Source organism: Pavona decussata, unplaced genomic scaffold (assembly GCF_977016875.1).
Source record: "Pavona decussata unplaced genomic scaffold, jaPavDecu1.1 SCAFFOLD_29, whole genome shotgun sequence".
NCBI classification, from domain to species: Eukaryota; Metazoa; Cnidaria; class Anthozoa; order Scleractinia; family Agariciidae; genus Pavona; species Pavona decussata.
This window is the reverse complement of record NW_028145452.1, coordinates 2,036,921-2,051,711: the sequence shown is the minus strand read 5'-3', so window position 1 is coordinate 2,051,711 and position 14,791 is coordinate 2,036,921. Positions and strand designations below refer to the sequence as shown.

General features: G+C 36.2%; 1 protein-coding gene across 1 annotated transcript in view; it reads right to left on the bottom strand.

The window, feature by feature from the left end:
- The window catches only part of LOC146484904 (uncharacterized), a 92,533-nt gene that overhangs the window by 13,204 nt on the left and 64,538 nt on the right, over positions 1–14,791 (bottom strand). The window contains exons 4-12 of the mRNA XM_085104379.1: positions 7,795–7,912; positions 5,626–5,760; positions 4,846–4,888; positions 4,060–4,118; positions 3,329–3,358; positions 2,280–2,368; positions 1,646–1,676; positions 631–713; positions 358–421 (exon numbers count right to left, since the gene is read on the bottom strand). Of these exons, the coding sequence (XP_084960505.1) occupies positions 358–421; positions 631–713; positions 1,646–1,676; positions 2,280–2,368; positions 3,329–3,358; positions 4,060–4,118; positions 4,846–4,888; positions 5,626–5,760; positions 7,795–7,912 (652 nt within the window). The remainder of the gene's footprint in view (positions 1–357; positions 422–630; positions 714–1,645; positions 1,677–2,279; positions 2,369–3,328; positions 3,359–4,059; positions 4,119–4,845; positions 4,889–5,625; positions 5,761–7,794; positions 7,913–14,791) is intronic.

Here is a 14,791-nt window from a genome sequence, read left to right as displayed (position 1 = left end):
CTGAGTGGTTTTGTTTTCTCATACTAATTATTAGAGCTGTTGTTAATTTATTTGTCTGTAAGTACTTCCCACTGGGATAACAAAATTTGAATTCAAACAGAAACCAAAAGAATTCTGGTCATAGACCTTTATCATACGGCGGCCATGTTGAGTCTCAGGAGAATAAAAAGCTTTGTTTTTGCACAGTAAACCTCACAACGAATTCACGCCTGGCCGAGGTTTGTGATGCAAAAACAAAGCTTTTTATTTCCCGGAGACTCAAAATGGCTGCGGAGTGATAAGGGTCTATTGTAACCAAATGATGCCATCATGAAAATGGCCTGTAGACACCATAATAAATTGTTCATTAAAACTTACAGGGCCCACTTTGACAGGAGATGAAAAAGGTCTTAATCCTTTCTTTCGCTGTTGGTGACTACAACTGTAAAGAAATGAAAAAGAAAAAAGGAAAATATGTTCAGATTTATGGCTGTTTTACTACATATAAAAAAGTGGTTAAGCTATGTTAAGTGCGCCAGCTGATACAATAGGTAAAACCTAAATGTCAATCTCTAACAATCTTGTATACCTAGGGAAGTAGGCTTGTTATTCCGGAAACTTATCTCAAGGCCTGAGGCCCTTAAAACTTACACTTTTGATTTGCTATCCAGTGTTTGAACAGGACGCTTTGCTTGGGGAATATGAGGTAGTTCTCCTTCTGGGTTTAGGTTCTCCTGTTGAAGATATTAAAACATAAAGATAGATCGACATAATTGTTGCTTCATTGTGTAAGGCCATCCCAATTTACTGTTTAGCGTTTAACTCGCAATGCCTCTTAAAAAGAAAACAAAACCTTGATTATAGATATGTTATCCATGCTTTAAATTTTGCAATGTGATCAATGTTTATTTCATAAATTCCACAAAACCTCATCACTTCCCCAAATATGCGTTGCCACTGTTTATGAAGTTGACCCATATCAAACTGGCCATTTTCAGGGCATTACCACCATTTTTTCTCTATGTCACCAGTGAGATAAAAATTATAATCAGTTGTGAGTACTAAATACTTTGCATTCAAACTTCTTCTTCATTGAAGTCTGGAGGTCATGGGATTGTTAAATTTGCAGTAGCAAAATAGGGTCACTAAATTTTAATCATTCGCACTATTAAGATCTGTGCTCGTCTGTCTTACAGGTTCTAGAGCAATACGAAGAATTCACCGTGACATCAATAATGCGGACACTGACACTGAAACTGCAGAAGGGGCCATTTGAGAGATGCTTATTTTATTTTATTTTTTATTTTTATATAATTATTTTTTTAGTCAAGTGGAGCTGATTTTAAAATACTGAATTTCATTTAACTTTTATAACAAATTTCATTATATTTATAGCTGATCCGTTCCGTTATACTCTTTGATTCATTTCACAAACCTGCGACACAAACATTAATAGGTCGGCATACCCTTGAAATCTGTAATTATCGTTCTTCTTCAAATTCTATCATCTTTTTGTTTAAGATTTGAACATTATTGAACGAATGCTTTTGTAATTATTGTATCACTTTTGCTCTGTAAATTTTTGATGAATTGTAAATAAAAGTTTGTTTTCGACTAAATTTTAATCTGCTCAAGCAGTGAATGAAAACATAAAATAAACACTCACTGCTTGTCTTTGAGTCGGTGATTCCGGCAAACTACAAAAAGAAATTGAATTAACTTACATAATATCAATTAAATATTTATTAGAAAATAACACAAGGGGGTATCTAGTCACTATACAGCAAGTCTGACCAGCTGATGTTCCAGTTCATCAGTACAGGAGCTTACAGGTGTCAGGAATAGTGACTTTTTGGGACAACAGAGGTCGGCATGATGTCCCTTTGACTAAAAGATTCATTGGTTAGCTGCCATGATTAAAAACTGGGTCATTGTATAATGCAATTCCAGGAATTTGATTGGCTTAGCAGCCATGGTATATGTGCCATTATACCATGCCTGAGGAATAGTGACCATTAAATTGTCTTTTGGCTTTTCTCGCAAAGCGAAATCAGCAAGATCTGGCAAAATTTTGTGATTGTTTTTTATAAAACAATAATTATTCCCCTCGTGCTCGTTGGATATAAGATGATTATAGCCAACTAGTGCAATGCTTCTCATTGGCTATCTATCATCTTATATCCAACATGCGCTCATGGAATAATAAAATGAAACGAAAAATTTACCATGTTTTGATAAGTTATAGACGCATGGTTGTCAACCAATCAGAGTGCATATATTTGTGAGTATTATCAACTCACCTATGCATGCCTTTGCTTTGCTGGTCCAGGTGATTACTTGTAGTTGCAGCTGTTGTTTTTGAAGTAACAGTTTGCCTCTCAGGAACAATCTGACAATAAATTCATAACCACTTAATTGAACAGTCACTCACGATAAGCAACTACAAATTTAGAGAAATGGGAAAATGAAGGTTAAATTTCAGTGCCTTATCATGGCATGATTTTTTCAGCTGATGGTTGGCATGTTGGACTGTAAATTTAGCACCTCATACAGAGATAGAAGGGAATGTCAATACTTCTGAATACTCTTCATAGTTTCAGTCTAAGCTATGTATTCTCAAGATGATGTACAAGATTTTAACAGCAAGGTAACACCTGTTGGATATATGGGGTAAACACCTTCTCTCTGACCACATTGATTTGTTTATGCTACATATTAAATAGCAATAGTCTCCTACACAGCCGGGGTTATCATCCAACACTTCTCTTCTCTACGTTGCATCGTCACGCAATGCTGCTCTTTTTTGCAATACATAATGACCCAGAGAACAGCTGCAGAGGAGACTACATTAAACAGCCAACTTGTCATCCTTCTACCAGTTGGGATTTGTTTTTCAATGTATAATTTGTACTTGGTGTCCATTTTTGTGACATTACTTTCTTCCTTTCCAAATAACATCGCAAACCAAATAAAATGAGCAATCTTTATTTTAATAATTAACCATTTGGTCAGGGAACTTCCCAGTAAGGGTGCCAGGGGATGGGATTGACCCTTGTTATTCTGAGTGGAAACCCTCACTAAATTTACAGATTGAAATTCAACAAAGCACTGGCACTACCTAGGAAAACTAATTTGTGGATACTCTTTTCATTTCCCCCAAATACGTAAACCATTAGTGAACTACTACTATCTATCGTGTTGACTGGATTTCTGGTTGTACGCGCCCCAGATGCCCTTCTATTGCTGTCTATCTAACATCAGACCCTTTTGCTCCTGTTTGGTTGCGCCTGAATAACGACAAACTGAAATCCTTGATTGACATTTTAATTATTTCCTAGTCTACACTTACTGGAGGTAGCATTGTTTTCTTCTTTAAAGCCTACAACAAATCAAGAAATAATTAATCAACACTAAACGATTTAAAGTACAACAAACCAGAGAACCCAGGGAAAATCCTCTCAGACTGGAATTTGAACCCTGGTCACGCTGTTGGGAGGAAAATACCCCCACACCTACACCCTCCAGGTCTCCCGCTTCCTATCCTTTACTTTGCAAAACTCTGCCATCCTTGTCTCTTACTACAACTGCTGTTCTCATGTAATTTTTGAATAGATAGCTAAGATCTAGCCTTTATTTTTTTCACCAAAATGTAAGCAGCTCAAAATTCAAAGTAACCAGTTTTACAGCCAGCTGTATAGGCACTTAATGATCTTGAGAAGCCTGCACCCTTCATTGCAAACTACCTTAATTAGGCTGAACCTACTGACTGAAGTTCTATTTGCTACACAACCAGTAAAGAAACTAAACACAGAATGCTGAAAAACCTTGAACTTTATTAATAACGTTACAAATTTTTTTTCTATTTAAACATTATCATTTCTTGGCAAAGTTTGCCCTAAGAATGACAATGTTCATTGAGAGGGCTCACTTCAAAAATAAACATTCTACAGGATTAAGTCAGAAATGGCAGAAAAACAACAACAACAACAACAAACAAAGAAAGGTAAAAAGGAAAGCCAACAGGTGGAACATAACATTTAGTCATGACTAACAATAACATCAAAGACAGGGATTCCGTACCTCCAGTTCATTCCTTACATTGAACAATTCATTTCTGAGTTGAATATTCTCTTCTTGTGCTGAAAAATAACAATAAAAATAATTAATGATTATCATAAATAATTAATGAATAGTTTGCCTAAGCCAATTTCTATAAGACAGATCATGAAAATTTATTTATTTATTTATTTATTTATTTATTTATTCACCATGACATACAAACATAGAAAGTTACAATGAATAATAGACTAGGATTGTACGTTAGTTTAGAGTAAATAATAATAGTAAAAGAAGAAGTAAGAAGTGGCGAGGAGACCTCAAGAAACCCCCGGGCTTATACTGAGAGGTCTCCTCGGAGATATGTTAGGACTTAAGACCAGTAAATACATTGTATTGAGATTTTTGAACATACAGTGGTAAGACTATAAAGACATAACAGAGACGGACGTTTCATGCAATTAACTGAGGAAATCAAGAAGCTTTCTTTTGAAGGTGGATAGACTAGGGGAAGACGTAATTGATAATGGCAAAGCATTCCATATTTTTGGCCCCCTATAGAGTATAGTAAATTGCTTGATATTAGTTCGGCAGGTGTGAGGTCGAAAATGAGCTGAGGTTCTAGTATCATAATTGTGAATTTGACCACCAAATTCACTTATTTTTTGAAAAACGAGGAAACAAAGAAAAGGCAAGTAGGAAATGAATTAAGTGATAAAACTCAACCAACATTATTGAAAACTTAAATAATGGTAAAATTTAATAGTACCACAACAACACATACAGGTACTTTTAGAAAACAAATCTTACTTTTCAACCATTTTTCTTCGGCTTTCGTCGTGTGACCCTGAGTCTGTTTTTTTTGACAGAGGACAAAAGTACAAAATATCAGGCAAAATACTCACACATATGAGTACGTTTATTTTTATTCTTTTATTTGCCACATCTCAGGCACAAATATATCACATTCAAAAACTCATTAATAATTCATAAGCCCATTGACCTATCAAATGGTCGATAAAACGTCATGTGCAGTGGTTTTAAAACCCGATAAAACTTCCCCCTTATTAGTACATATGCAGTGTTTAATGTTTTTCTCGTATGCTAATTTCCAACGTTCACAAAAGCATAATTGTTATGAACTCTCTTGATACACGCTTTTCCAGGAAAGTTTTTGAAGCCGTTCAAAAAACTCGCAACACGTGTCTTATCGGGTCTAAAACCACTTGGCTGTGCCTCATGGTTTTAAATCCCAATAAAACACTGCTGATCGTGTTTTAAACATTTACATAAAACGCAAAAAAGGAATTCAAAACAAAAAAGAAGAAGATGGTAACAGTGGCGAGGAGAAGTAAAGGAAACTATGTTAATAAACTGAGCTTCGAAATTCCCAATAAATTTCAATTTGGGATTACGCAATAGACATTAATTCTACGATTTTCTTCTTCCCAGTTTGCCAGAATTAACAGTTAGGTAACTCATTCATTTGTTTGTTGAGTTGTGGATTTAACAGTGCATCTATACACATGTGAAGTAATAACATGGGTACATATACATACACGAATGTGTTCGTTTGTTCATTCAAATTACCTCAATTTTCTCCAGTTCCTCTGCAAAGGACGAGACATCCGTCTGAGCAGTTTGGCTATTCGAACTCTTAACATAAACTTCCTTAATGAGTGGACTTGTACTTCGATGAACTAACACTGGCTTGATCTGGTTCGCCTGTTTTAAAAAAAAAAGGCACAGAGAAATAATATTATTGTAAAACTTCTCTGATTTCTCTAATCTACACCAGGAAGTTGAACTCCACTTGAACATCCACACAGTGTGGAAACTCAGGGCTGTCAATAATTTTTGAAATAGCCGGCCTTTTTATGTAAGTAGGTGGCTGAGTTTGTCGTGCGCCAAAGGCGCTCACCTTTTGGGGGCTCTGGGGGCATGCTCCCCTAGAAAATTTGAAATTTAGATGGTCTAAAATGCCATTTTTAGTCCTCTACAGGTAACTTTTCCTCTAAAAGAGAGCAAAACAAGAGGCTCCAAGCAGCTTTTGTTCATGTCGTTTTGGTCCAAAATCAGTTAATTGATGACAGGTACAGTCATTGACTGTTCCGGGCTGAAAATTAAACAATATTAGAACAGGGATCCAAACACTTTGACGGCATATTTTGGCGTCATATGTTTTGATAGCAACAAGGAACAAAAACAGAGATTACATCTTCCTGTCTGCACACAAGCGCCTTATGAAATAAAAGGTCAAGTATCGTACATGTATGTAGGCAAAATCTCTTATCAAGAACAATTGCGACATGAAAATAATAAAAACAGAGGACTAACGCTGAACCTCAAGATGGGCATGTATTACGGCAGAGTTATAACAGTCACTATTGCAGTCATATCTGACTCTGATGATCTCTCTTTTTCTTTGTTCAATTAACTTCGTGCCGTCATTTGGCAGCCACTTTGGCTATTCTTACGTTTTACATGTGCTTACGCCAGACACTGCTGTCCAATCATTTTGTGGCCACTTGAAATCTATCGATGAAGCTTATACCTGCCAACTTTTCTGAGTCAAACGCTGAGATTTTTGTCTCGTCGTGACCGGGATTTTGGAAAACATCTGAGCCACTTCCGATAATTTGCGATGATTTTCCGGAGACTTTCGGCAATGTCCGACGATATTCTGACGACCTTTGAACACTTACGATTCGAACAGATTGTGGACATTTTAAAGCTTCTGAAATGAAATGAAGTTTTTTTAGAACGTTACTCATCCAGATTTGTGAGTCAGGCATGAGAAATTGTCCTTGATGCGTGAGATCAATGTCTTTAGTCCGCAGGCGTGAGACTCATGCAAGCTATGGATGGAATTTTTGTTTATGAGTGACAGGAAGGGTATTACAAGTTGTATGGCTTTATTTCATTTTTGTGAACAAATTTTTATCAAATGAATCTTTGTCGTATTTAAATATGACTGTTGCACAAGCAATGGCTTGTTTTCAGATAATGGGAACAACAGTGTATGAAAAATGCCAACTCTTCCAAACAAACAGCCCAACAAAGTAGATATAGCCGGCCAAGACAATAAAGAAGGCGTAGATTTTTGCTGGCAGCCAACTACTTTTCACAGCCCTGTAAAACTTCTTTAAATAATTATAATATGTGGACAGTGTTCTTGGTTCTGGACTCTCTGTATATACAGTCAAGTTTTTCTGGCACCAAAAGTGTCTCAATTAAATAAAAGAATTAACTGTATCATGTTCATACCTGCCAACCCCTGTAGTACAAAAATCTGGAGACGTCTACACATCTTCCAAGAGGATACGAGGGCCATGGGTAGAAAAGCATTTACCTAACATATACTGTGCAATTTCATTGATTGATTTCATATCTATACTTTTGACTGCTCTGTTTTACGTTATCCAATCAAGAACAGCTCAAATAACAAAACTAAATGATCCACTTCTTGTTTTAGTTTCCCTTTTTTTTTGACATCTACAAAATAACCAAATTAATGAAAATATTTGAAAAAGGGCACGGTAGCTATTTCCCGGGAGATTTGGTACTCTAACTGGGAGACTGGGAGATTTGGTTTTTGAAAAACTTGGAGACTCCCGGGAAAACCGGGAGAGTTGGCAGGTCTGCATGTTACACTAGTTGAATGGTGTTAGGGATCAACATTTCTAAGATGTGGGATGGCAAGTCGTATGAAAAATTAACAGTTGACAACAGGATTAGAAAGGGAACAATCCACGGCACCTTAGTTTCAGTTGCCCTCCTATATGATCTGTTTGATCCATTGGAGAGGGAAGGACTTTTCTTTGAAGCATCACGACTCAGAAGTTCTCTTTTTTGTAGAGAAACAATGCGTTCCAATCTGTTGAAAAAAAATAGGGGGCGAATTGTTATTTTTTTATTGCTTTAAAGCATCAGATTGTCCACAGGTTTTGATTATTAGTTGTCAACTGCCAGGTTCTGGTTCTAGCAATGCATTTGTAGAGTACAGATTGAATTCATTCCTGTGTTGTATCTGACTTACAAGTGGCTTGCAAGGGTTTTCTTAATCGGAATGGTCAACCATCTAAAGATGCCAAAGTTAGAATGACCTTGCTCAGCATAATAAACAGCACCACAGCAAAGTGGTGTTCAATACACTGTAGCTTTCATTTGAATGGTCACATTTCAGGATTTTGTCCACAGACTCAAAAGTCAGAACCACCTTGAAGAGCCTGGTAGACAGTACCACAGTAGCTTTCATTTGAATGGTCATAACTTGGAGTTTTATTCAATGATATTTAAAAAAAGACTTCAAACCAAGATTGACACCATCGCCCAGTTTTTACAGCCAACTGATACCAATCAATGTTTACTTAACCAAGGTTTTTAGCTCGCTTCAAAATTGAATGTGTGAGTCAAAACTGGGGCAAAAATCTTTAGGAAAATCTTCACTGAAATCAAAGTTCACTTTAACCCCGGATTAGGTTAATCCTTTAAAAAACTAGGCCCAGGCATAACAAGGGTGTTAATGATTGTGAATGGGTGTTGATAGTTCTCTCAGAAAAGAAATTGGTTTCGAAAATTGGTGAATATGGACTTTACTCTTTGATTATAGGTTTGAAACAATGTTTGTAATATTAAAAGATATTACAATCCAAAGGATATCTCTGGAAGGGTGACAATGGTGCTCAATATTATTTTGTTTTGTGACACTAAAACTGTAAGATGTTACTTAGAAAGGACTAATTAACAACAGATAGGAGAAACAAACACCAGAATTATCAAAAGTGATAAACAATGTTGTTTCAGGAACCTGCCCGTATGGGACATGATTTTTCCAAAGGTATTTTCTTAAATAGGATTAAATGAAAGCTTTCACTAAGAATTGAGAACGTCTTTCAATACATGTGACAAACAAAAATCTATCCAAAGGGAATAATGGATGACTCTTGTTAATACACGAACAAGCCAAGGACATCACTTGAAGAAAGAATCTGTTTAGAGTGGATTAATTAAGAAAAAGAGAGAAATTGGAACATCAACAGATGGACAAAAATCCATCAACAGGAAATAATTGTCAAACGTGATAAATGATGTTGTTTTTAAACTCCTGAAGGTTTTATTCCTACTGAGGTATTTTGGCTTAGAAATGTGCATGGAAAGTCATGGATTCTCCTTGGCATAACCAGCCTGAAAGGTTTTTGTGTAGGAGACCTTTGACCATGCAAAAATGGTTTATTTTTGGTTGAAAATTGCAGACAAGATGGTAGAAAACATTTAAGATCAGAGGTCATTGAAATGATTGTGAAGTCTGGATAAATTTTTAAGTGCAATTTTCATGGTTTCTTGTTTCATGCCATTAACTTTTGTTGTTATTAAGAGCCATGTTTATGCTAACTGTAAGTCGATGCTATCTGTTGTTTGTTACCAAATGTCAGCACATGTGAAAACCTGATAAAAAGAGAAGGCCACCTAAAGAAAAAGTATTCAATTTGGATGTTTAAGTTTTTGATTTTTTCTTCAGGATTAGAGTATCAGGATTTCATTACATTGACTGAGCAACTAGGATTTCACCCACAGACTTCAGCTACAACCTGATCTTGTATGCACACTGTTTACGATATTATGGTTTTTATTTGAATGATCAAGCTTTAAGATTCTCACCAATCCATGGGTTCAAAGTTAGAGCCACCTTGTACAGCATAATAACCAGTACCACAGGAAAGTACTGCTCAGTAGCTTTCATTTGAATGGTCACACTTTAGGATTTCATCCAGACTCAGAACATTAGAACCAGCTTGTTTAATACAGCATAATAAACAGCACCACAGGAAGACAGGCATTTGACATTGACTGACCAAAGATATAGTGCAATATCTTAAGATTTAGATGAGATAGGATGACCAAAATTGAAGCCAAAAAAAACACTTATAATAAGCCTTAATCAAACCCTTTCCTGTTTTTCCATACAGCAATGTTACTGCTGTTGTTGTTTTTGTTTTTTCAATATGAAATCTATGTACAACTTTCAGAAGTGGAAAAGCTTAGTCTTTCACACAGCTAAATTTCACAACTGAGGCATACCTACATACTTACTGAAATAGAAACATCTGGCATGTATTGTGCCCATGTAATGGACACCTTCACTGTCTTGATCTAAAGAGATGACGTCTGTCTATAAATAATTATCAGTCGTAATTAAAGTACACCACTTGCTCAGCTGTTGCATGCAGTCGACCACGAGCTTTTTCCACTGTTTCCTGTCGTATGCTACACCACACTGATTGTAACTGTATGCCAGAAATTTCACCTTTCATTTTCACTTTAGCTGCACAACCTTTCCATTCAGAATATTAAGGACTCTTGTAACATGAGATCAAAGCTTCAGCTTAACAGTCTAGTCAACAAAATCATGTGAACTAAATGATTTTATGGATCCCAGAGAGTTTACAGAGTGTGAAACTGCACAAATTGAAACACATAGAAAAAAAAAACCACACAAATTTAAATTACTTAATAATATTTGAAATACATGTATACATGCACACACATGCATTTCACTTAAAAAATTTTAACTGACTTAAGATTAGTTCATCATACATGCCAAATCCAAAATAGCTTAGTTTTTAATGAATTCTTATAATTGCTTTATTCTTGAGAGGCTAATCTTTTGAAATCAATTTTCATCATTCTAAAACAAGGCTCTATTAATTCCTCCTTCATGCATGGAATTCAGTAAGACTCCATTAATCTTATTATCAAAGATCTGTTCACTCCTCTTCACCAAATGTTTATATATAAAATTGTTGAAATGGAGATTAGTGCTGATGGCTCAATTCTCCAGATTTTCTCTGACACAATATTATTGCATGCATTTACATGTATATTGGAGGGTTTGCCTGTGAACATCCTGCTTGAACTGTGTAAGTAGCTCTCGAGATAAACCCCTTAAAAACCTGGTAAGATCCATGGCCTATCTAATCTGACTGAGTATAGATACTAATATTATTTAATTAAAAAGCAACATGTGCAATCAAGTGGTTAGGCAGAAGTCACCAGTTCCAAAATATTCTGATCCCAGCCAAATCACCAGTCAATAGGGAATGACAATGGCAAAAGTCAGTAACCAGAACCCCACAACACAACAAATTAGCCATTCAACACATGCGCTGTAACTTTTGCAAAGGTTGTTGCCTGACAGGAACCTGGTAGCCTGAAGCACCCAAGAAAATGCTCTGGGCACCTACATTTTTTGGCAGCAGCACCTAATATATGTTTCATATATTTACATTTATTTAACACTTCATATGTTGGGACCCTAACTTCTTAGCTTTTGGCCTCGTGGGCTCCTTGAAATTTTCTTATTATAGGCAACAGCCTTGCTTTTGGTATATTAATTAATTTTTGTTTTCCATTCTCAGCAAAACAACAATATGAACTGACCAAATTCAAGGTTTGTGGAGAATACAATCAGACAACAGTGAATTGCTACTTCAATCTCAATGTACTACATGTACCAATTTAGCTGCTGGATAGTTTGTCCACATTATACAATTTTAGTGAGTTGGTATAATCACAGCCGTTGAAGTGATGTGAATTTGCATTTTCAAGTGACGGTTTTGTTGGTGCCACTATTCTTTAAGTTACCAACTAAACTTTACACAGGTTGCAAAATTATGGGTGCCAGGAAGTAATCACTCAATAACTGTGTGATAGTCTAGCATATCATCCATGCAGTAAGTAGTGATCGATACAGTCAGCTATTTCAATAATTGTGGTTTTCTAGAAAATATCCATACCCATCTCCCAATGGAAGATTTTTTGATCTGGAACCTTGCTTCCCTCACCACGCCACCCAAACTCTTCTGGAAATCCAATTAACCTTCATACTAAATTCCTTTAAAGAGGCACAGCCACAGAGATTCTGTTGTATGTTACAGTTCAAAACTGCTCAAATATTGGACAAAGTAAGTTTTCTCTAATTTGAAATTTTTCTTAGAAAACCTGGGAGAAAAATAATAATAAATTCTTGTCAACAATTCAGCCATTTCCCTCATAAGACTGTGAGATACGGTTGAAAGCTACGTTTTGCTCTAATTTCTCGACCTCGTAACAAGAATTTATTAGTACAGTCGACTCTCTCGTAAGCGACCACCCTTATGGGAGGTGGTCACTTACGGGAAAGATCAACAAAATAAGCCTAATACTGGATTGATTAATTAATAGGCCTTATCACGGTTTTCGACGCCATTTTGACGAGTAGGCAAACAGGCTCGAAATAACAGTGTTTGTATGGAACTCCGATGTCAAATAATTTTCATAAAACATTGCTTCTGAAAAATTCATGAATTGGAAACTTTTGGCAATAGAAAAAGGATTTTAAGAAAAAAATTGGAGGGATGTAGCTGTGCCAGAAAGCGTCCAGTCGTGTTTTGAACTTTCCATACATTTGTCTGTTAGCGAACCAGCCGTGAACTGCTCTAAAAATAGCTCGCGGGAAAAAAATACAGGGAAATGTATGGACAGTTCAAAACACGACTGGAGGCTTTCTGGCACAGCTACATCCCTCCACATTTTTCCTTAAAATCCTTTTACTAGTGCCAAAAATTTCCAATTCATGAATTTTTCAGAAGCGATGTTTCATGAAAATTATTTGACATCGGATTTCCACACAAACACTGTTATTTCGAGCCTGTTTGCCTACTGGTCGAAATGGCGTTGAAAACCGTGATAAGGCCTATTACATAACCATTTACCTTATCAGCTAAAATTAGGCAAATACGCTGTTGTTACATTTTCTATGGAGACAACGACATTTCTATTCCATGGCTTAAGGACAAGATTGAAAGCACTGGCATATTTCACGTTGAATAGCGCCTGAACAATCTATTCATTCTTCTGACGAAACTTCGTATTAATAACATTTTGGAACAGATCACTGGAACAATTCCTGTTTACCTACAGATCTAATTATAGCCAACTTCACTGTCTATAAACTGTTATTATCTATCAGCAGTCTGGGGTAACGTCATTAAAAATTGAACTTTTGTCACTTCTGATTAATCATTTAGTAACAATCACACGTGATTATGTTGGGTGGTTGCTTACCGGAAAAAGAAAACAAAAGAATCAAATTTCTGGCCTAAAAAGTGATCCAGGTTCTTCAAGAAATTTGAGTGGTGGTCACTTACAAGAGAGCTCATGAAACAGTATTTAATTGAGAAATAAAACAGTTGTTTACAAAGTGGTTGCTTATGAGAGGTGGTTGCTTACGAAAAGTGGTCGCTATGAGAGAGTTGACTGTATTTAATGTATTCAGAGGTCAGGAATGAATGCACACAGTCTGGGAGAAAAATATTTAGGGATTTCTCCGAGGAAGAACAAACTATAATTCGGTTTTAAGCGATTTCTCTATACTACAGAGGAAGAACTTGAAAACATTGGCCAATGTTTTCAAGTTGCAATCCATTTGCAACCTAGCCATCTTCCGCCAGAGATAATTGCGTTCAACATACAGTAAGAACGCACTCCTAATACAGATTGGAGTTGAGATTATATGGGACAACGTTGATTGCCATGAATGAATGGATCTTGGGACTCGTATCTGGCATCCCCAGCAGATTTTGCAGGGGCAGATGACATCATCACCGACTTGGCAAAGGAGAGAGAGAGCCTGGAATTGAGATCATTAAATGCACTCCTTCATCTTTGATTATTACTAGTTATTAACAATAATTTCTCTGCATCAGGAGAGTTATTCTTAACAAAACTGAACCATTATTTCAATGTTTCCATCAATATGTAGATAATTATATATGTGACACTAAAAATAGGTGACGTGTACTGCTCCTTTATATACCATGACTTTTGAGACATAATTATACAATCAGTCAACTCTCTCATAGCGGCCACTTCTCGTTAGTGACCACCTCTTGTGAGCCATCACTTCGTAAACAACCGTTTTGTTTCTCAGTTAAGTACTGTTTCAAGAGCTCTCTTGGCAACGACCACCACTCAAATTTCTTAAGGGCCCACCACCACTTTTTAGGCCAGATATTACGGAAGGATATTCTTTTATTTTCTGCTTCCCGTAATTGACCACCCAACATAATCACATGTGATCATTAGTAAATCTTTCCTCAGAAGTGACAAAAGTTCAATTTTTAATGACGTTACCCCAGACTGATGATAGATAATAACAGTTTACAGACAGTGAAGATGGCTATAATTAGATCCGTAGGTAAATGGCAATTGTTCCAGTGATCTGTTCCAAAATGTTATACAAAGTTTCATCAGAAGAATGAATAGATTGTTCAGGCGCTATTCAATGTGAAATATGCCAGTGCTTTCAATCTTGTCCTTAAGCCATGGAATGGAAATGTCATTGTCTCCATAGAAAATGTAACTATTTGCCTAATTTTAGCTGATAAGGCAATATTTTTATATAATTAATTAATCAATCCAGTATTAGACTTATTTTGTTGATCTTTCCCGTAAGCGACCACCTCCTGTAAGCGACCACTTTGTCGTGCCCCAAGGCTGGTTGCTTACGAGAGAGTTGACTGTATTTGATAGAGGTATCTTTTTTTCAGTCCATGATAGAGCTATACTTGGAAAAAGGAAGGTCACAGGCCTGACTCCCGTTGCAAGAACTCAGCTTTTTTTTCTAGTATGCCTGTGTCCCTACCTGAAAAAATACCGAACCTCATTTATCCACCAGGTTTAAAAATTAGATCACATATCCTTTGCATAATTGCAC